The sequence below is a fragment of the Opisthocomus hoazin genome, chromosome 6, assembly GCF_030867145.1.
Source record: "Opisthocomus hoazin isolate bOpiHoa1 chromosome 6, bOpiHoa1.hap1, whole genome shotgun sequence".
Classification (NCBI taxonomy): Eukaryota; Metazoa; Chordata; class Aves; order Opisthocomiformes; family Opisthocomidae; genus Opisthocomus; species Opisthocomus hoazin.
The window spans coordinates 4,646,744-4,665,087 of record NC_134419.1 but is presented as its reverse complement, the minus strand read 5'-3'; the positions used below and the strand labels follow the sequence as shown (position 1 = coordinate 4,665,087).

The window sequence follows — 18,344 nt, the reverse complement described above, 5'->3', positions numbered from 1 at the left end:
GGGAGACTGAGGTACATCATAGTTTAGTAGGTTTTTGATTGTTATATCCTTACTTTTACAAACTGCACCTATCCAGTGCTTTGGGAGTGTTTGACATCTGAGTTGGAAAATTTGTCTTGTGTGTTGCAAAGTTCTTCCATGTTCTGAAATGACAGCATTTACACACTGCAGCCAATAGTACATCGCACTATATGATGAATAATGTGTAAGCCAGAGATCTGTTTTCTTCCTTCCTTGGATTTTCTATTCTTCTTGATGTAACCACAATGGATGTAAGGGCTTATGTTGAGCTTCTTCCAGGTCTGACTGCTAACAGGGCTCCTCTTCCATTACTCGTTCCTTTTCCTATGTTTTGCTATAGAAAGAGTGAGTAAGAGAGGTGGAGCTTCTTACGTGTGGGTGTGTTGACACTTGGAAGATTTATCTGGTCTGGCGCCGGAAATACTGGGCTGCCTAATTTGGGCCTCTCTGCTTAAAGCACTGCGGGATTGAATGCTACCTGTTAGTAGATCTAGCTCGAGAAGCTCGCACCTTGCACCTTTTTTTCCCAGCTGTAACAGTTGTATATTTTAATAGGGTTTGGGGGATTTTGTTTCTTCTGTTGTAGGAAGGAGGTTGTATTCTGGATTCTCTATCTAGGAAAGTTATAAAATTATCTTCCTTCATTGATATTCAGATAGCATAGCGTCACTCCATTGTAGGGGACAAGATAAAACAATTTAATTTGATTTGTTCTTTATGTATCATTATTCTTGTTTTTGTTCATGAAAGTCCAGCAGCAGCTGCGGCCTTTCGTTGTAACAGAAGATTTTTTTTCTTTCCTTTTCTATATTCTTCAGAGTGATGATATCAGGTTTGACAGGTACAACACGCTCATCAACGCTGCAAACTAACCAATTCTGATTGCTCCTCTCTAGACCCAGAAGAATGTATTAGCCTGAAGCCCACAGTCTTGTGCAAACCCGAGCATCTTCCTGCAGTGTTCTGTTCCAAGGAGAGCTGGATAGGGAATTTCTCCCAGATCACAAGCATATTTTTTATAATGAATGGCCTTTCCAGATCCCATGTTTATCTTGGGTTTGTGGGTAGGCATGAATTTATTGAACAGCCTGCTTATTCTGTGTGTCTGGATCTCATGGTGATCAAAAAGGACTCCTTTACATGCTCCTTTTCTTACAAGAACATAACTGAACTGTAAAAGAATAACTAAAATACAAATGAAATGAAATATGATAAGGGATGTCCTTGGTCATCAGTTAGGTTTTCCCTGGGCCCTGAAACAATTAAATAGAATTTTCAAGGGAATACAATAATTGTATGAAAAACAACTTAATGATTTTCTGTTTGTTTTTAAATTTTTGAATTAGCCATATTTGCAATGAGTAGTGTAGAATTTGGGGTCAGCATCCCAGATTTTGTTTAGTGTTGCTGATTTGCTGGATGATTCTGTCAGCTTGTTGCCTTTCCTGAGTTCACCCACTTGCAATATGAGCGTGAAGCTGAAGCTGTGCAGACAGAGACCTTTGTAATGAAAGGTATGATATGTGAGTGCTGGGTATAAGGACTCTATGGTCCAAGGTGGTGTAGATGCAATGGTGTTTCTAAGTATCTTTTAACTTTTCTTAACAGCAACAAAACCTCCAGTCAGGCAAACTTCATCAGTATTTGGGCAGTAGGCTTACTAAGGCTTCTTTTTTTTCTCCATTTCCAATTTTATTCAGCCTCTCATGAATCAGTAGTTCTTCATCTAAGTTTCCTGTTGCTGCTCCAGCTGTGGGTGGGGGAAGATCTTAGATGGGGCGAGTTTTATTAGGGAGAAAGTAAAATGAGGAGAAGCATTAGCTGCTGCTTTTCTCCCAGTGTCAGCTGGGAATCACAGTTTATGCTGAGTTCATTGTTTATAACTGTGGGTGAAGGCCTGAGGTCCTCTCTCAGTGTTTACTCTGTCCTTGGGAGTTTGTCTCAGTAAGTAAGGGCTGAATAAACACCAAGTAAGGTTCTCAGGATTTACCCATGTAGTTCTTCAAATGTTTAAAACTATGTTTAAAGTAGTGTGATAGCATATCCCATGTAATGTAAATCTGCTTGCAGTAACTCAGGGGTATTGCAGAAGAAGATTTATTTTACCTGTAAGTATGATACTATTGTTGGTAGTGGCCTTCACTAATACAGAAGGAATAATTACCTAGTGATTAAAAAGGAAAATAAATCTCTAAAATGAACTATATTATGCAATAAATAAATAAGAAGAGCCTTAAGGTGTGTGGGAAGGACATCCAGAGTAGATAAATGACCAGAACGCATTTGAGAAGATTTTGGTTTTCCTTGGTATTTCCCATTGATTGCAGTAAGAACTGCAGGTTTTGAAGAATAAATCTCCCCCATAAATAATAAGGTTAAGAATAATAACTGCATGCAAAAACCTTTGAGTTCCCTGTTTAAAGGCCACATCTGAGATTTCTTTCCCACCCTTGGCCTTGCATTTCTCTCACAGCAGTTACTAAGCTTCAAGTTCTTCAGGACTGGCAACATCTGATACAATGAGTTGACTGGATTGGGGTTTCAAGACTTGGACTACTTAGTGTGCGCATTAGAGGTAACTATGAAAATACGTTCCAAGAGAAGACAGGAATCTTAAAATACAGTCTCCAGGAAAGGGTATGAGACAGGATAGCTCGTATCTTCCTACAATTCACAATTCTGCCATCAGATTTTTGGGAAAAGGTCAGTGCTAGAAACCTCTTATGGAGACGCTCTGTTCCTGTGCTGTCACACTGCTGTCTTCTAGCCACAGTGACAAGGACTGGGCCTGCCTTGGACTGCACAGAGTTTGGCTGGGAGGTTTGGTGGGCTTTTCTGAAGTATCATTTGGAGGTGGAGGTGGTTTTGTATCTGATGAGTGAGGTGCAGCATCCACCAGTATTTGTGACACAGCTGTTCCACGTGCACAGTTCCTAACCTTTCAGGTTGGGAGGAGGTCTCAGTAGTCTCCTAAAATAAGATAGTGCTGCAAGTGGTGTCTGAGGCGTGCTTGTTTAGGAACCAGAACTGAAGTTGAAGGGCTGTGAGCTAAAGGAATAATTCTGAGATACTTAAACTGATCTGCAAGTCAGCGTTATAGTAAATTTCTTTTCTAATGCACAAATGGAGCTTTTTACTGAGAGACTGCTAACGTTCCTGAAAATGTGATTTGTTTGCAATCTCAGACAGTCACTTTTGAAGACTTGGTCTCTTGCGTTGGTTGGAAATAAGAACATAAATTTGCTTGGACCCCAACTGACTGGAGGCTGGGAGAACATTCTTGAGGAGATTTATTGTATGTTTAGCCTGTTCTTATGCTCTTCCCTAAGCTATATTTTACTGGCCACTCTTAGCGACAGGTCAGGGGGCTATATGGATCTTTGGTTTGACTTTTAGATTTTATTTGTTTAAAGCATTGGGAAGAGTTAGTTCATATTGTGATGAGCTTTCAGGAATTTAATTTAACATAACAGCAAATCGAGGTGTTATGAAGTGCATATTTAAAATGGCCTGCAGTTAGTTGTCTGTGCTGGAAAATTTATAATTTCACATAAACTGGCATTTTGTGACAGTGAGTATCTGTCATTGGAAGAGAAGTAAAAATAAATGGGTGATATAAATTGTTCTAGCTGATTTGAGGCCCTGTATCCCTAGTGAGCTATTGTTATGAGAGGCACAGAAGTAACTGCTGTGAGTCATGGAGCAGCGTTGCTTTAGAAGGGTGCATAATAGCATTTCAGCAGAGGACACAAGTAGAAGCTATGGTGTAACCAGACAACCTTTCAGTCCATTTATCAAAACACTTGTAGTTCCCATTTCAAGGAAGGCGACACAGTAAATATGAGCAAAAAAGAAAGTTTAATCTGTATATCTGTATCCAGACATTTCACTAAATAAAACAATAAAATAAATCAGTGCAGAACTGCTAGTGCTTAAGTGCTCAGCAAAAAGCTTCTGAATCCATCACGAATGTGGGAGCTTTTTTTTCTGTTGTGGATCTTGAAAACAATTTAACAGATTAAAGGTCTCTTTTTTGGCAATTTATGTAAGAAACCTTGACTCTTGGGAGTACAAAGAAAAAGATGATATGCTACTGTGTGGCTGTTGTATACCTTCCCAAGCTGAAACATAAAACATACTTAGTGCTAATGGATACTGATAAAAGGCAGAAGTAAATGTATGTAAACTTTCAAGCTTAGAACAGTCAAAATTCATCGAGTTTAAAGGTGTTTTTTTCAAAGCTGAGCATTTGGTCAGGATCTCTGATAAGACTTTTGAAATTCTTGCATCTCTGATTTAGGCAGATGGAAATGGTGAACATCGAATGAGTCTGGAATGGTTACCCATGAATCCGCTCTTATTTAACATCTTCCAGAGCTGAAACTCTCAGGTTTAGTTCCAAGTTTGCTTCCTGGAATAAGCATAGGAGGTTAACCTCACGCCCAAGGAGTAAAATCTTACGGGGTGCAAATTTTCTGTTGAGGACACCAGTATTGTTTTTCTGTGTCTGGGGAGAGCAAACCCAGGGACAGTTCTAGAGGCAGATGCTGTGCTTAGACTTCTCTCTGCTCCCGCTGTGATCTCCTGGAGACCTCTTTCATATGTGACTCTGAATGACCTGACTGTTAATCTGAAACTACTCTGTAGACCCTTATGACCTCTCCTGGTGCAGAAGCTGTTTGATCTGTGTCCTGGGTTGTTTTTTTTTTTACCATCTTCGTCTTTTTGCCTGTTGCTCAATTCGAAGGATAGATCTTACTGCTCAGATTTTCCCTTCATTGGTTTCAGTTTTACCTGAACAGTGTTCAGGACTTGCCTCTCTGTAACAGGAGTCTCAGGATCCAACTTCCAAGATGGTAGAGCTACCTAACCCCAAGCTGCCTTTCTTTTCCATCACGTTTGAGGTTAGTGACCCTGATTCATACATATGACTTGGAGTTTTTTTTTAGTGCTTCATGGGTGGATTACCCAGGTGAATGCAAACGTGAGAGTCTGCTGCTTAAGGTGGGTCAGTAAAGCCTTCACTCAGTGGTCAGGAGATCACTGGCAGAAATGTGCCAGCTTACTGTGGATCTCATAGAAGGTTGAGAAGTTTGTATCTGTTCCAGAACATTGTGGATTTTTTGTTTTCCCTCTCTAATTGTCTGTCTCGCAAGGTGGCTACAGGTAGCATGGTAGGGTGATTATTTAATGCTCCTGATACAGATAGCATTAAGCCATGCTCCTCTTCTAGCTTGTGCTTTTAAGTGGCCAGCTTCCAAACACTCATGTCCTATTACAGCTCCCATCTTTTGCAAACAGCAGGCAAATTTCAGCAAACAATTGAAACATGACTTGAAGAACACATTGCTCAATGTGCCCCTCTCCGCTTCTGTGGCCAGAGCGCTCCTGGGTAAATATAAGATGAGGTGGCCGAGAGATGCATCGCATCACCTAACACTTCCATGCACCTTTTTTCCATGATGCATCATCTGCTTTTAAATGGTGGGTCATGGATCACGTGTTTGTGATATCTCTGGTCCTCCTCACAACTTCTTTATTGTGGCATAGAAAGAGATAATGAGAATATAGGTTGTAGGCTTTTATCCAAAAGTACGTGGAGGGACAGGCTCCATATGTACAGCTAGGAGAAGATCTGTTTGAATGGGAAGGAGCTACAAGGACATTGCTGGTAGCCTCACAGCTAAGTATCATACATTGTTTGGATTTCAGTACCATTTCTGAATTGGAGCACCCACGTCTGGGTTTCTGGTTTTGTTCTGTCCTTGTGTGGAGAAAATTAATTGGAAATGTTTAATACAGCCGTAAATGCAGTGAGCCAAACTCCATTTTCTGACAGTTGAGTTTTTGCCCTGAGGAGGTGGGCGATACGTAGTGAAAATAAAATATATATTCGTCCTGTTTGATTTAATTATGCTTGAAATTTTCTTCTCTCACTGTCTGTCTCTCTGCCTCTCATTTTACTAACATCTTTTCCTGGCTGAAAAAGAGATTTATAAAAATAAATTTTTTGGCAGAGATATTTTATTAAAATTTCACCATTTAAAAATGGATAATAGGAATGCAGACAAAATTCAGCTTTTGAATTTGGAGTTTTGGGTGCAAAGAGAGGAAGTGAAAAGTTTGCAGTAGGAGAGGTAGGTACCAGTGTTGCACTGTATTTTCCCCTGAGGAAAATGGCAGGATTTTCTCATGTGGAAAAATATTATTCTATTTAAAACAAATCTCAGTTGTCCAGCTTTGCTGGTTAATAATTGAAGGCTGATATTGTTGCAAGCTTCTTTCATAAGATTAGTATTAAAAAAAAAAATTCTTTTTAATCCTTTTGTATGATCAAGTTATAAGAGTACGGGCAGATGACGAAATGAACTGAGTAATCTATAGCGTGTATTTGCACGGTGTCAGCAACTCTGCAGTCTCACTCCTGGCCCTGGCTTCCTGTGGAATGCGCGAGGTCCCCAGGATCTGTCACACGATACACCACAGAAAGATGACGAGCAGAGGTGGTTTCGCTGGGCAGCTGACCTCCTAGTTTTGCCCATAATCATTTATTTATGCGGATGTACCCTAAGACATGCTAATACCATACATACCATTGGCTGAAAATTGATGCAGCATATTGAAAAAAAAGCATAAAATACCCCCAGTCAGCTCAGATGAAGAGGCTGGACCTGGCTGCTGTTTAAAAATGGGCCGCCATGTGAAGGGATAGAGTTAAGGGATTAGCTAAGCCCCATAGCATCCATCGGCAGAAGGTTTTCTCAGAAATGCAACTTCAAACTGGCTTCTGGTGGCAGGCCTCCAGAAAAGCTGCTTATACAAGTGCAGCCTCTTGCATTCCCTGCTCTTGGCAAGAGCCTGGTCTATTGCATTTTAAAAGGTAAAATAAAATACAGCTGAGTGAAACAGCGGGGTTTTTTGCTGAATTTTATTTTTTGTTGTTGTCAGTTTTAAGCAACATTTTAATTGATGAGTTTAATTGTTTTAAGAACCGAGATCCTCTGGTTGAGGGCGGAAACTCTTAAACCCTGCCTTATAGTTTCTGCTGGTAGATTAGTTTTAAAGCAGTAAACGTCTGAGTATGTGGTCACGTCCCTTGAGTGAGGAGCATGTCTAGTAAAGTCCTGTCCGGTTCTCAGATTTTGAAGCACACCTAAGGAGCTAATGTGATGGTCTTAGAGACAAAGCGCTGACTGCAGGAGCTGTCTTCAAGGACTGTCTTGTTCCCAACTTTTAGGAAATGAAGAACATAAACATGCAGAAGTAGGCATAATCCCTTCTTCTTCTTTTGTATCTAACTATCTACTGTCCCTCGTTTCAAGAGGTGTCTCTCACCTGTATGGACATTTGTTAGCATTCTTAATTATAGATGCTAAAACCGTGGGCCAACATATTTCCTAAGGGTAGGTGCCCAAGTCCACATCTGGATACCTAAACAGCTGGCTTCATATTCGAAGTTCCTGAGCCAGAGATCAATGGGAAATGTGGGTCTTTGGCTTTTTTTGAAAATCAGAGTACTTTATTTAAGTGTCTAAATTCAAGTGTTAGCCCAGCTCTTCGGACAGTATAAATCAACATATCTCCATGGAATTTGGCGGTTAATATGCTGGTTTGCACAAGGTGAAGCTTTAGCTCCCAAGGCTGGAAGCACTGATCCAGAAAAATTTCTCTTTATACCCATAAATATAAGTTAAGTACAAGTTGAATAACTAATATTATTGTGATTCAACATATTCTTTCATTAAGAGTCATAAGATTTAAAATATTTTCAAATGCCTTTCCTTATTTAGCCTTGAATAAAAATCTCACAGTAGAAATGTTTAATAATCTCAGTGAAGTTTTCCTCTAATTAATTCTTGATAGATATAAAGCCAGGCTGTGCAGTATATAGTCCCATTGCATAACTCACCTGAAATATTTTCAGAGATGAGGCAATCAACTTGCCCTGGGAGTGTGGTTTCTTTGCTGGCCATTAATCACATACCTTGTTTGGTCTTTAGTTTGTAGACTAGTTAATATTTTATGGAAAATTTAGAAAATTAGAAATAGTTCTGCATGCACGTCATTCACATTTTGCTGCCCTGCACATAAGGGTTACTATTTGGAATAATAGCTAATAGTAGTCCCTAAGCGTTCATACATTTCTCCTGCTTTTAGGTCGTATTGAAAGTTTTGTATGGAAAATAACAAAAGCAGGGATTGAACTGGAATGCTAGCTCCAAATTGTCATCAGAAATTTCAGATCCCAGTCTGCATTTTGATGCATACTCTCTGTATGTCCTGGTGATTTTGACTTAAGGTTGTTCCTGTGGTTGTGTTTGGTTTGATTTTTGTCATACAAGTTGGTGATATTGCCAAGTACAGAGATCAAAGTACAGATCAAGTACAGAAATCAAAAAGGTCTTTGTTTTAATATTGTCATACATCTCCTGTGTGGGTCTGCTGCACTCAAACCTTGCTGAGCTGCTGGACTGAAATGTGCTGGACCTGTGTTCTTAATGTTATCGTGATGTGTGAATAAGCAATATCACTGTCTGCTCCCTCAGCCTCCCAGTTACATTTTCTGGGCATAAATTCTCGTCTGAGACCCCTCAGGCAACTGCCTTAAGCCCTGCGAGCTGAAGAGGCACATACGCCTCTGCCCAAGCTCCCGTCCTGCGAGCAGTCTCCCTTACGCTCACCTCCCGCGAGGCTGAAGGCAGCGAGGGGACGCGGGTGACATCAAAACGTGGCATTACTACAGCCAACACAAAAGAAACCAACTCGGCCAAAAAATAACACTGAATACATGTTTCTGTTTCAACTCTCCTACCGCAGGCCACTCTCTGGCTGTAAGTTTACGCTCTGGGCAGTGCCCAGAACTCTTTGATTCTGTTGCGTGGTCTTTCCACTTCGGATGCTATCTGCCTTTCTGTCTGTCTCTCTTAACCTCGTCTGACTCCACAGAAATCTTATCTTGCAGGATCTTATATGACAAAAACAGTGTCTGATGTTTTTGAACATTTTTTATTGTTGCACAGCCTCGATAGATGTAGTTTTATTTTGCTTTGATTCATTCTGTTATCATTCTCCCTCATTCTCCCAACTAAATGGGAATGTCTAAGGTTTAGTAACTTGCCAGGTCTCTGGATTTAGTAAACCTGTGACAGAGCCTTGGCAACAAAAGATGGAGTCCATGTTCAGCAAGGTATTTATGAAAGTGATTTCATTATATAAGCTAGAATTCTTCAACTGCATGTAAACAGATCACCAAAATCATCTGTGGATGGATGTGTTCAGGCAGGATCCCAAAGTCCACGTTCTGTATCTGTGGTGGTGTCGCTCAAGTGACTTCCATGCTTCCAGCTGGAAAAAGTTAACTCTGTGCAAAAATTTTCATGGCCTAGTCTTAATATCATTGCACAGCAACTCTGTCGCTCCGGATGGCCCGCGGGATGCCAGCCTGTCACATGGAAGAGAGCTATGTGACTTGCCACCGCAAGCTATGTGGCTACATAGCAAACCGATGATGGCCAGGGGACATAAGCTTAAAATATAATCAAATAAATTACTGGTGGTATATGACCTGTAGGGATTGGAATATTAATAATTTTTAATTTCCTTTGTGTTCTTTGTGTTACATTTCTTGTCTTCCAAGAACTTGTTTTCTTAAATACATTTTACATCAGGCTAAAGCTTGAATGCTGTTATGTGTTTAATATGTAATTACTGCTAATAATAACTACGTTTTAAGAAGTTGACTGTACTCACCGTAGGCTTAACCTAGAGAGCTGCCTCCAGAGTTATGGGGAAGCTTGTTTTAAACCCATTTAGTGCTTGAGAAATAATGCCAGGATGGCAGTTTTGGGGTAGGCATCAGTTCACTGCACATACAATTGTATGCCGCAACTCCACCCAGTTAATATATATGCCACCAGAAAGTGCTGTTATTAAATCACGCATTCAGTAGCTATTACTATGACCTAAGTTTGAACCAGAAACCTAGAAATGAAACATTCTTGGGTTTCCCTTTGAATTCTCTCCTTTTTTTATAAATCTCTTTCATTCTTTGTCAGAGAATTGTGGCTGAATAGCTATATAAGACCCATCTGTCAGCAGAAGCAAAATGATACAGTTTTCTTAATACAGGATTTTATGCATCAACGTAAAACCCCTGAATTGAATGAATGTCAGTATTCTCAATCCACAGTCAGTCAGAAAGTTGGAAAGTTGAAAGTCAGCAGAGAAGTTAATGAAAGTATTTGACTTGTCAGTGATCAAAGTCCAGAACTGTAAAGAGCATTTATTAGTTGATGACTGATACAGTGCTTTTCCTTGTTTCTTCCCCTGCTCTCCATTAATATCTTAGATCTTTTTTTCATACCTGCCGTAGCCTAACAAAAGCAGCTGTTATTCTGAATTTCTGGCTATAGAAGCTGATAAGTGAGGTGTTTTTCAAACAAATTTTCTGACCTAGCTTCTCATCAGCAAATGGTTACTCTAAAAAAGTTGTGACAGTAGAATGAAGACTTCAATTTGCTTTCATGTGAGCGAGTGTAAGTCAACAATAGTTCCACAAAAATTTGATTTTCTCTCTCTATGGCATACTGCAAGTAAACAGAAAATCTGATAGTGGTGCTAGAATGCTTCCAGATAACAGAGGCCCAGTATGAGGAAGCAGAAACGAAAATAGAATCACAGAATCACAGAATGGTAGGGGTTGGAAGGGACCTCTGTGGGTCATCTAGTCCAACCCCCTGCCGAAGCAGGGTCACCTACAGCAGGCTGCACAGCACCGCGTCCAGGCAGGTCTTGAATATCTCCAGAGAAGGAGACTCCACAACCTCCCTGGGCAGCCTGTTCCAGTGCTCCGTCACCCTCAGAGGGAAGAAGTTCTTCCTCATGTTCAGCTGGAACTTCCTGTGCCTCAGTTTGTGCCCAATGCCCCTTGTCCTGTCGCTGGGCACTACTGAAAAGAGTTTGGCCCCGTCCTCCTGACACCCACCCTTGAGATATTTACAGGCATTTCTAAGGTCCCCTCTCAGCCTTCTCTTCTTCAGGCTGAACAAGCCCAGCTCCCTCAGCCTCTCCTCATAGGGGAGATGTTCCAGTCCCCTCACCATCCTTGTAGCCCTAAATAGAAGAAGATGAACAAATAGCAGTATACCCTGTTAATATAAAGATTTACTTTTGAGGTAATAGTCAAATTCTCCGATAGTGTTATTGTAAGGAATTTGTGTAAGCCTCTACTAGCAACAGGTAGTATCAACTAAGGAAGAAAATTCTGCTGAAACTCATGTTTCCATAAAACCGTGCTCACCGGTGTGGCCTCTTTTGTTTTATTTTATCTTGTCTCTGATTACCATAACATTTACATAAAACTGAGGAAGAAGCACAAGCATGTGCCTGATCATTGTGGCCGGTCTAGCAAAACAAAGCTACATAAAATAAATCGCACATTGCGACTTGCTAATGTTATGAGATGACTGTATGCCTAGGTGATTCTTGTCTGTGAAGGTCTGTGTTCTGTTCTGCTCCTTGTACCAAACGACAGTCCTGGAAGCTGAACTTAGTCTGGATTAAAGGCACTGACTCCTTTACTTCACTTACGTGAGCTGTAGGTTAGCCTAAAAGTGGTAAGTAGTGCTATTTTCCACATAGACTTTTACAACAGAGGTAGATTTTTTTTTAAAAATGTTTTTGTTTTAGAGGGAGAGGCAAATGGGAAGGGCTAAACTAAATTAAACACATTACAGATCTCAGTGTCATTTAAGCAGGGCCTTTCATAATTTAACTTAGTTCTACTGAGCATTATATATTTTAAAGGCATTTTTCATTTCTGTGGGCTGCCAGATGTGCTGCTGATACCTTCTGATCTTAGGTAGTTTGACACTGATTTTCCTTGCACACACCAGGGTTGAAATCTGGTCTGTAACTCATCCAAATGATCTATTCATAACAAAAAGTGCCTCCTGGCAGTTGCACCACAGCTGAATATTGTTAAGCTGAATTAATCATTTTGATTGTTTCTGGTTGCTCTATAATGTTTACATATCTTACATATTAGTATGATCTTTTATAAGGCACACACTGAGGTTAAATCTTCCCAGACATAACATTTTTCTCCTTTTTTCCCTTTCAGAAGGTGTTGAACTCTTTTTCCCTTCAAATGAGCAGGAATCTTGGAGCTGCTTAATGCTTGTCACATCTGAAATGATGGACTGAGCAAGTAGGAATGTGTGTGTTGGGGAGACACAGAAAGGTGACGTTTTCCTGCACAAAAGAATTCTTCCCCATCCAAAGATAAAATACCTGTGAGGTGGAATTGCTTGTCCGAGTATAATACTTCTGTAAATACGCATCATCATGGATCAGGGCAGTAGTCTCTGTGTGAATGTGTCCAACTGAAATATTTATAGATGCTGCTTATGGCTCAAAGCGAGAATAGGTTCAGATTATCCTCATCTCCCATCTTCAAATTCCTGCTGCAATAATTGTTGTGCAAAGATCATTCTAACATCTAGCAGAGAATATCCTCTCTGTGTTTCGGTTTCACTGTATGTAGAAAAATAATAAACATTAATATGCCTCACAATAGGAGCGTGTCATAGGATTAATTTAAGTTACATAGAAGGTAGAAAATCTGAGGCTCCCTTTCAATTCATATTTTAACTTTCAAGGAAGGATGACATCTCTTATTTGCTTTAAAAATAAAAATCAATTGCCCATAAATCTAAAACAGATGTTGTTTTTCTGCTAAAAAGATTAAGGATTTTCTTAAGCTCATTAAAGGGAAAAAAAAATAATGACACCATATTGATCCTCCTATGTCATCATAAGAATGTCTGAAGGCAATAGAAAGCTATGAAAAGGACATGGTATTAGTGTAACAAAAAAGCTCTGAGCCTGGCAAATTGTGCTTATCTTCTGGGTTCTGTGGCAAACTTTGCGCTATTTCTTCAACCTTACACTTACGTCTAGTCATGTGTTTTAGTGGGACTGGGTGGTATGTACACTCAAACAGAATTTGGACTTTTTGTTATGAAAATACAAATGCCAGCTGCTGCATGGCTTGAAAAACTCAAGCATCGTCCAAATATTTCAAGGAGGGGAAATGGAAACCATTTGCTGTTTCTTCTGCATATATCTATGGGAGAATGTTCACCCTGTGCTTCTCAAGAGATTGTGTGTCTATTTTGGGGAGTATGTTCTTTCCCAATTTTCTCGCTTTCCATGTGCATCAAAACCCAGAGTCTGCAAAATGTGAATTAAACTCTTTAAGTGGAAGAAGGAAATAGGAAATCTGATAATGCCATATGCGGTACCAATGAAGCCCAGCATGATAGCCAACGCTCTTTATTCCGGTTAAAAGTTCCTACAGCAGAAAAAAAATGATAACCTAGCACCCCGCTGGCTATATTCGTCAGTGTGGCGATACTCAGCTCCCTCGTTTGCTCTGTTTATGTGTTGAAAGTTTGCTGGAATGTGTACAAACGGTACTTCAGTAGTAAGATGATAGGAAAGGCTCGGTGTAATTTGAGAAGAGCCAGCACAGAAATATCCTGTCCTGGCAAATTCCTGTGGGTGTCCAAAATACAGGCCAGAAGTGTGGGCTCCAGGGAGAGTTTGGCCTTTTAATCATTCTAAACCTTTTAGTGTTATCAGACATACAGGACAATTTGGGAAATTGTGGACCAATGATAGAGGAAAAGGGGTTTCGGGTTTTTTGTGGTGGGTTTCTTTTTTATACCTATGTTGTCCTTCTTGATGTTTAGAACCTCCTGTGATTTCACAAAGCATCTTGGTGCCTTTAATATCCTCAGACTATTTGGTTTCTTCAGACTACATAACAATTGGATTTTAAGCTTGATACATTTGGTGTAGCTAGATTCTTCCTTCAGAAATCACAGTAGAGTACAGAATACTTCGCAGTTTGCTGTATCAAAAATATCTTGAGCTGAGACTTCAAAAACCCAGGCCCCTTCTGCCCTAAGTGCTCCTTCCCACCTGTAGAGACATATGTTGTGTCCACAGCTAGAAGATGGGAATGAGATGAGACGCTTGAGTTCCCGGCACGCTTCCATCACTAGTTCAGAGCAGATACTAACTCAGAGTGTTCCCAGTCAGGTCAGTGAGGTGGAATTGGTCTAAAAATCAGGTTATTTTCAGATTTTCTTTCTGTTGCACTTCATTTTGTTATTGAAATTGTAAAAGAAGGGTTGCCTCATAGAAGTGTTGAAAACTCAAAGCTGGACTAATTTGTAGTTTTAAGAGAAAACAAAACAAAACCAAATGTCTTTGCAATGTTTCTGACGTAGCTTCATCCACTTGGAGTCATAAATGCCTTTTTAAATTCTGTGCAGCTATTCTTGCTCTTTAATAGGTTTAGTCAGCCAAAGTCTTACGCAGACGCACAGACACACGTGCACGCATACATCTTTAGCGAAAATCAGTCAGTGCGTTAGACCTGAGAGGGGAGAACGGAGCAAGATTCTCGTATCTGCTAGATGCCTTGCTAAGAGAAGTGAGGATTGTTAAAACACAATGATGTATTTTGAGAAACCAGTTTTTGTTGTTTTGTTTTCCTAGTTCATGACAAGAATCAGCTGTAATGTAAGTTTATGGCTTGGGCTGGCTATTGTTTGTGCAGAAACCTCCCTGATGGTGTATTTACTAAACATGTGTGATGCACAAATGCCAGTAAACTGCATCTTGGAGCATATTCCCTAGCTGCTAGCAAAAACTATCTTTAAAGTGTGGCCTGTTTAAATATACAGAGAATGTGCATCAAGTTTAACAGGAACAGGCCAGAATTTTTAATTACTCCTCCTCAGAACTGTTATGACGTGAAATCCGGGCCTTGCTGAAATCAATAGCAAACCTCAAGCATCCTTTTATGGCTCTAGAATTTAGCTAATGAAGAGCAAGGTCTAAATACAAAAGCCTTGTCCCATCGACTAAGACCTTTCTTTGTTGTAGTTCCAGCATTACAAACATACAGACTTATTTTGTTAGGGAATTCTCTTTTCCTCCTCTTGGAGCACTTCCAACCTTCTAGAGGACAACAGTTGCAGATTTTACCTTCCCATTGACATGGACTTGTGGGAAGTGCGTTTGTGCGTCGTGGTGGTGTAGGACTTCACTGCCATCCTCTTTTCCCAGTGAAATCCTGGCTGCGTATACCTCAAATTTATATACCTCTGTTGGCCTTGGAAGAGAAAACATGAGTCCTGCTTCCAAGAGAAGACAGGTAGCCAGCCAGGGGATGGATGACCTGTCTTCTCCAGCCCCCACTGCAAGAATTGTATGTGTTCAACCAGTGCGGAATACATAACTAGTCTTTGTAGCAAGTACTAGGACTCAAGTTCACTGCCCCGTTCCCGTCATGTGCTGTGCCTTACTTGCTAGACTAGATAGCGTACCACCTTACGCTCTCCTTCTGGACTAGAAAGGAAGTCTAGAAAGTCTATCTAGTCTATTGAAAGTGGAGCAGCTTTATGAGAGGAAGGAAAGTGCCCTCCACCCTTAAAAACTGGTAATTTGCATCTTCTGAAGCAGAGAAAGGAAATGAACCAGTGTCTCCCACATCCTGAGTGGTCTAACCACTGAAATATTGCATAGGAGCAGGATTTCACAGTATGTGTGGGTGGTGTATTTGAATGCAAGAGGAAGAATACGGTCCTGTTCAGTTTCTGGAAGATACTGCTCAGCTGTCTGCCTTGATGAAAAGGTTTGCAGGTGTGAAGGAAGGATTGGCTTGGGTAAAGCTAAGCCTAAGTGAGGGGCACAATCTAATGTTTACCCAGGCACATGTTTCCTGTTGGCTAGCACAAGCAGATCCCCTTTTGCCCAGCCCAGGTTTGCAGCTTCCACCCAAGGCACTCAACGCTCCTGAGAGCGCTGGAGCTTGGGGTTCCACTGCAAGCCTTGGGGGATGATGGCAGATCTCAGGGGACCTCACTGTCCTCTGTCAGCAGGATTCCCCCTCGATTCTTAACTCTGAAGACATACAGGATGAGTGGTCTGTAAATACCGGTTGCCGGTTATTTTGGCTGTATTTTCTGATGACAGTCAAGCAGAGTGTTGTAAATGTTTGTTCTAAGGAAGTACAGTGTTTTTCTGGAGAAATGAGGCAGTTTCTTTCTCCCTGTAAATACAGCTTTGGTTTCTGACATTTCTTACTTTTTTTGCATGGCCAGACCCGGCTGTTCTGTAAATGGGAGTGAGTGGGGGCAGTTTTGCCATCAGTAGCTGCAGCTGTGTCACCTCATCTGAAAATGATACAAATGGGGGACATATTTCTCCAGGTTCTCTAAATCTCTACCTGCACATCTCCACTCATGTTGGTAACTCCAGGAGAGGAGCAGGAATCATTTCAGTACTGGACTCTGATAGCTGCCAGACATTAATTGTAAAGTACCTTGACAGGTAATTTGATTCACTGGAGCTTTCTCTTGCTTTTCCAGGTCAGTGAAAAACCCATTTTTGTACCTGGTGTTTGGGGACCTTATTTCTCTGCAATGGTCCCTGGATTGTGGTTGAATGAAGGAGGTCAAAGCGCTACAGGAAAACTGGTAAGTGTCTGGAGACACAAGCAGACTCCAAGATGGGAGGTCTGCCGTAACTGCTGTCATTCAGGATAGCGTCACTGTCAATTCAGCCAGAGCTCTGCCTAAAACACCTCCGTAAGATCACAGGAGAAACCATGCTGCTGAAAGCAATGAGCAATGAGTTGATCATTGTGTCTCTTACAAACTGTTCGTTTGCACAGTGATAGGGAATTATATACAGAGAAGAGCACTACGGGCGTGTCTGCCTTTTATGATGATGGTGATGATTATTGTTATTATTTTACAGGCAAATAGGCATTCATTCTTTACTTTGGCAGAAGGCTGAGATAGACTTTGAGATAAAGAAAATGATATGTGTTGTGTTATATAGAACAATTGTGCTCATTGATGGGCGTAAATGAACGATGTGTTGTATGGACAGAATAGTAATATATTAACATATTATCCTGTCTAGATAGATACTGCATATATTGACACTTTAATTCTTCCCTTGAGTGCAAAGAGTCTGACTATATTAGCTTAATTTAATTTATCAGTAAAAATTAAAACCAAACTAGATCCTTCAATTTTCTTATTTACAGGGAGGCAGTCAGAAGTAAAACATTGATGTCAAATTTAAAGTAAAGGTAGATGTATAAAACAGTGTTCAGGCTTGAGTCCAAAAGTGTCAGCAAGACCTTAGTGGCTGCTTAACCCTGGAAGCTTCTAAAGGTCCCTGCGTGTCTCCCTGCTCGGTCTGTGGAAATACTGACTGCCCTTAGAGGAGAGGTGCCAAGCTCCTCTCGAGAACTAACAGGAGGGGGGCCCAGTGCTGTGGGTATCCTCTGTAAGCTCACCAGAGGTACGGGTGGGTTTGGCCTTTCACAAATCACAGGTGTAACTGCTCTCTTAGAATCATAGAATGCTTTGGGTTGGAAGGGACCTTTAAAGGTCATCTAGTTCCAACCCCCCTGCAGTGAGCAGGGACATCTTTAACTACATCAGGTTGCTCAGAGGCCCATCCAACCTGACCTGGAATGTTTCCAGGGATGGGGCCTCCACTACCTCTCTGAGCAACCCGTTCCAGTATTTCACAACCCTCACTGTAAAAAATTTCTTCCTTATGTCCAGTCTTACTCAGCCTTAGCACCGCACACCTTTTTAAAAGCGTGCAGTTGGTCAGAGTACATGTCCAGGAAGTAGCAGGTTTGGGCATCGCTGGATTTATGCATTCCATATGGAACAGTCACTGAATGAGAAAAAGAAATAATCCTGGCTCAGGAAACCCAGACACACCTTAAGTGCTGAGCTATGAATTGGTGTTCAGTCCTTGGCCACGTGAGTCTGATATTCTTCTCTGTACAATGTCACAACTTCAGTGGGAGAGTCATCGCTCTTCCTCTCCTGCAGCCTGCGCTTCCCATCCGATCTCCAACCCATCCTTAGCCTCATGGCTAAAGCACTCTTGCAGCTGGTGGGATGTGTGTGCTTCAATTTTTTCAGGTCAAATTGGGGCTAGAACCAAAGTGTTCCATTTTATAGGTAACTGCTACCACCAGAAATAAAATTAAATTACTGCTCGTAATACCACCACCATAGAAGGCAAATGGCAAATCTTACGTGTCTCTTTGTAAGAACACTTCTGAGAGGAGAAATCTTTATGGGCTTAATCCAAAAGGGGTGAAGAAATTTAACGAAGCTCTAGAGAGGGTACAGCAAGTCAGTGTTTTCTGTTGGCTGGTTCAAGGTGGTTCCGCACTTAAAATGTACCAAGAGAGTTAGGGCACTTCAGAA

The 18,344-nt window shown here is 40.9% G+C and overlaps 1 protein-coding gene across 8 annotated transcripts in view; it reads left to right on the top strand.

Annotated features, from left to right (window-relative positions):
- The window catches only part of FGGY (FGGY carbohydrate kinase domain containing), a 220,808-nt gene that overhangs the window by 156,871 nt on the left and 45,593 nt on the right, over positions 1-18,344 (top strand). For all 8 annotated transcript variants that reach the window (XM_075424383.1, XM_075424386.1, XM_075424391.1 and 5 more), the window contains one exon: positions 16,467-16,574. In XM_075424383.1, coding sequence (XP_075280498.1) covers positions 16,467-16,574 — 108 coding nt within the window. The remainder of the gene's footprint in view (positions 1-16,466; positions 16,575-18,344) is intronic.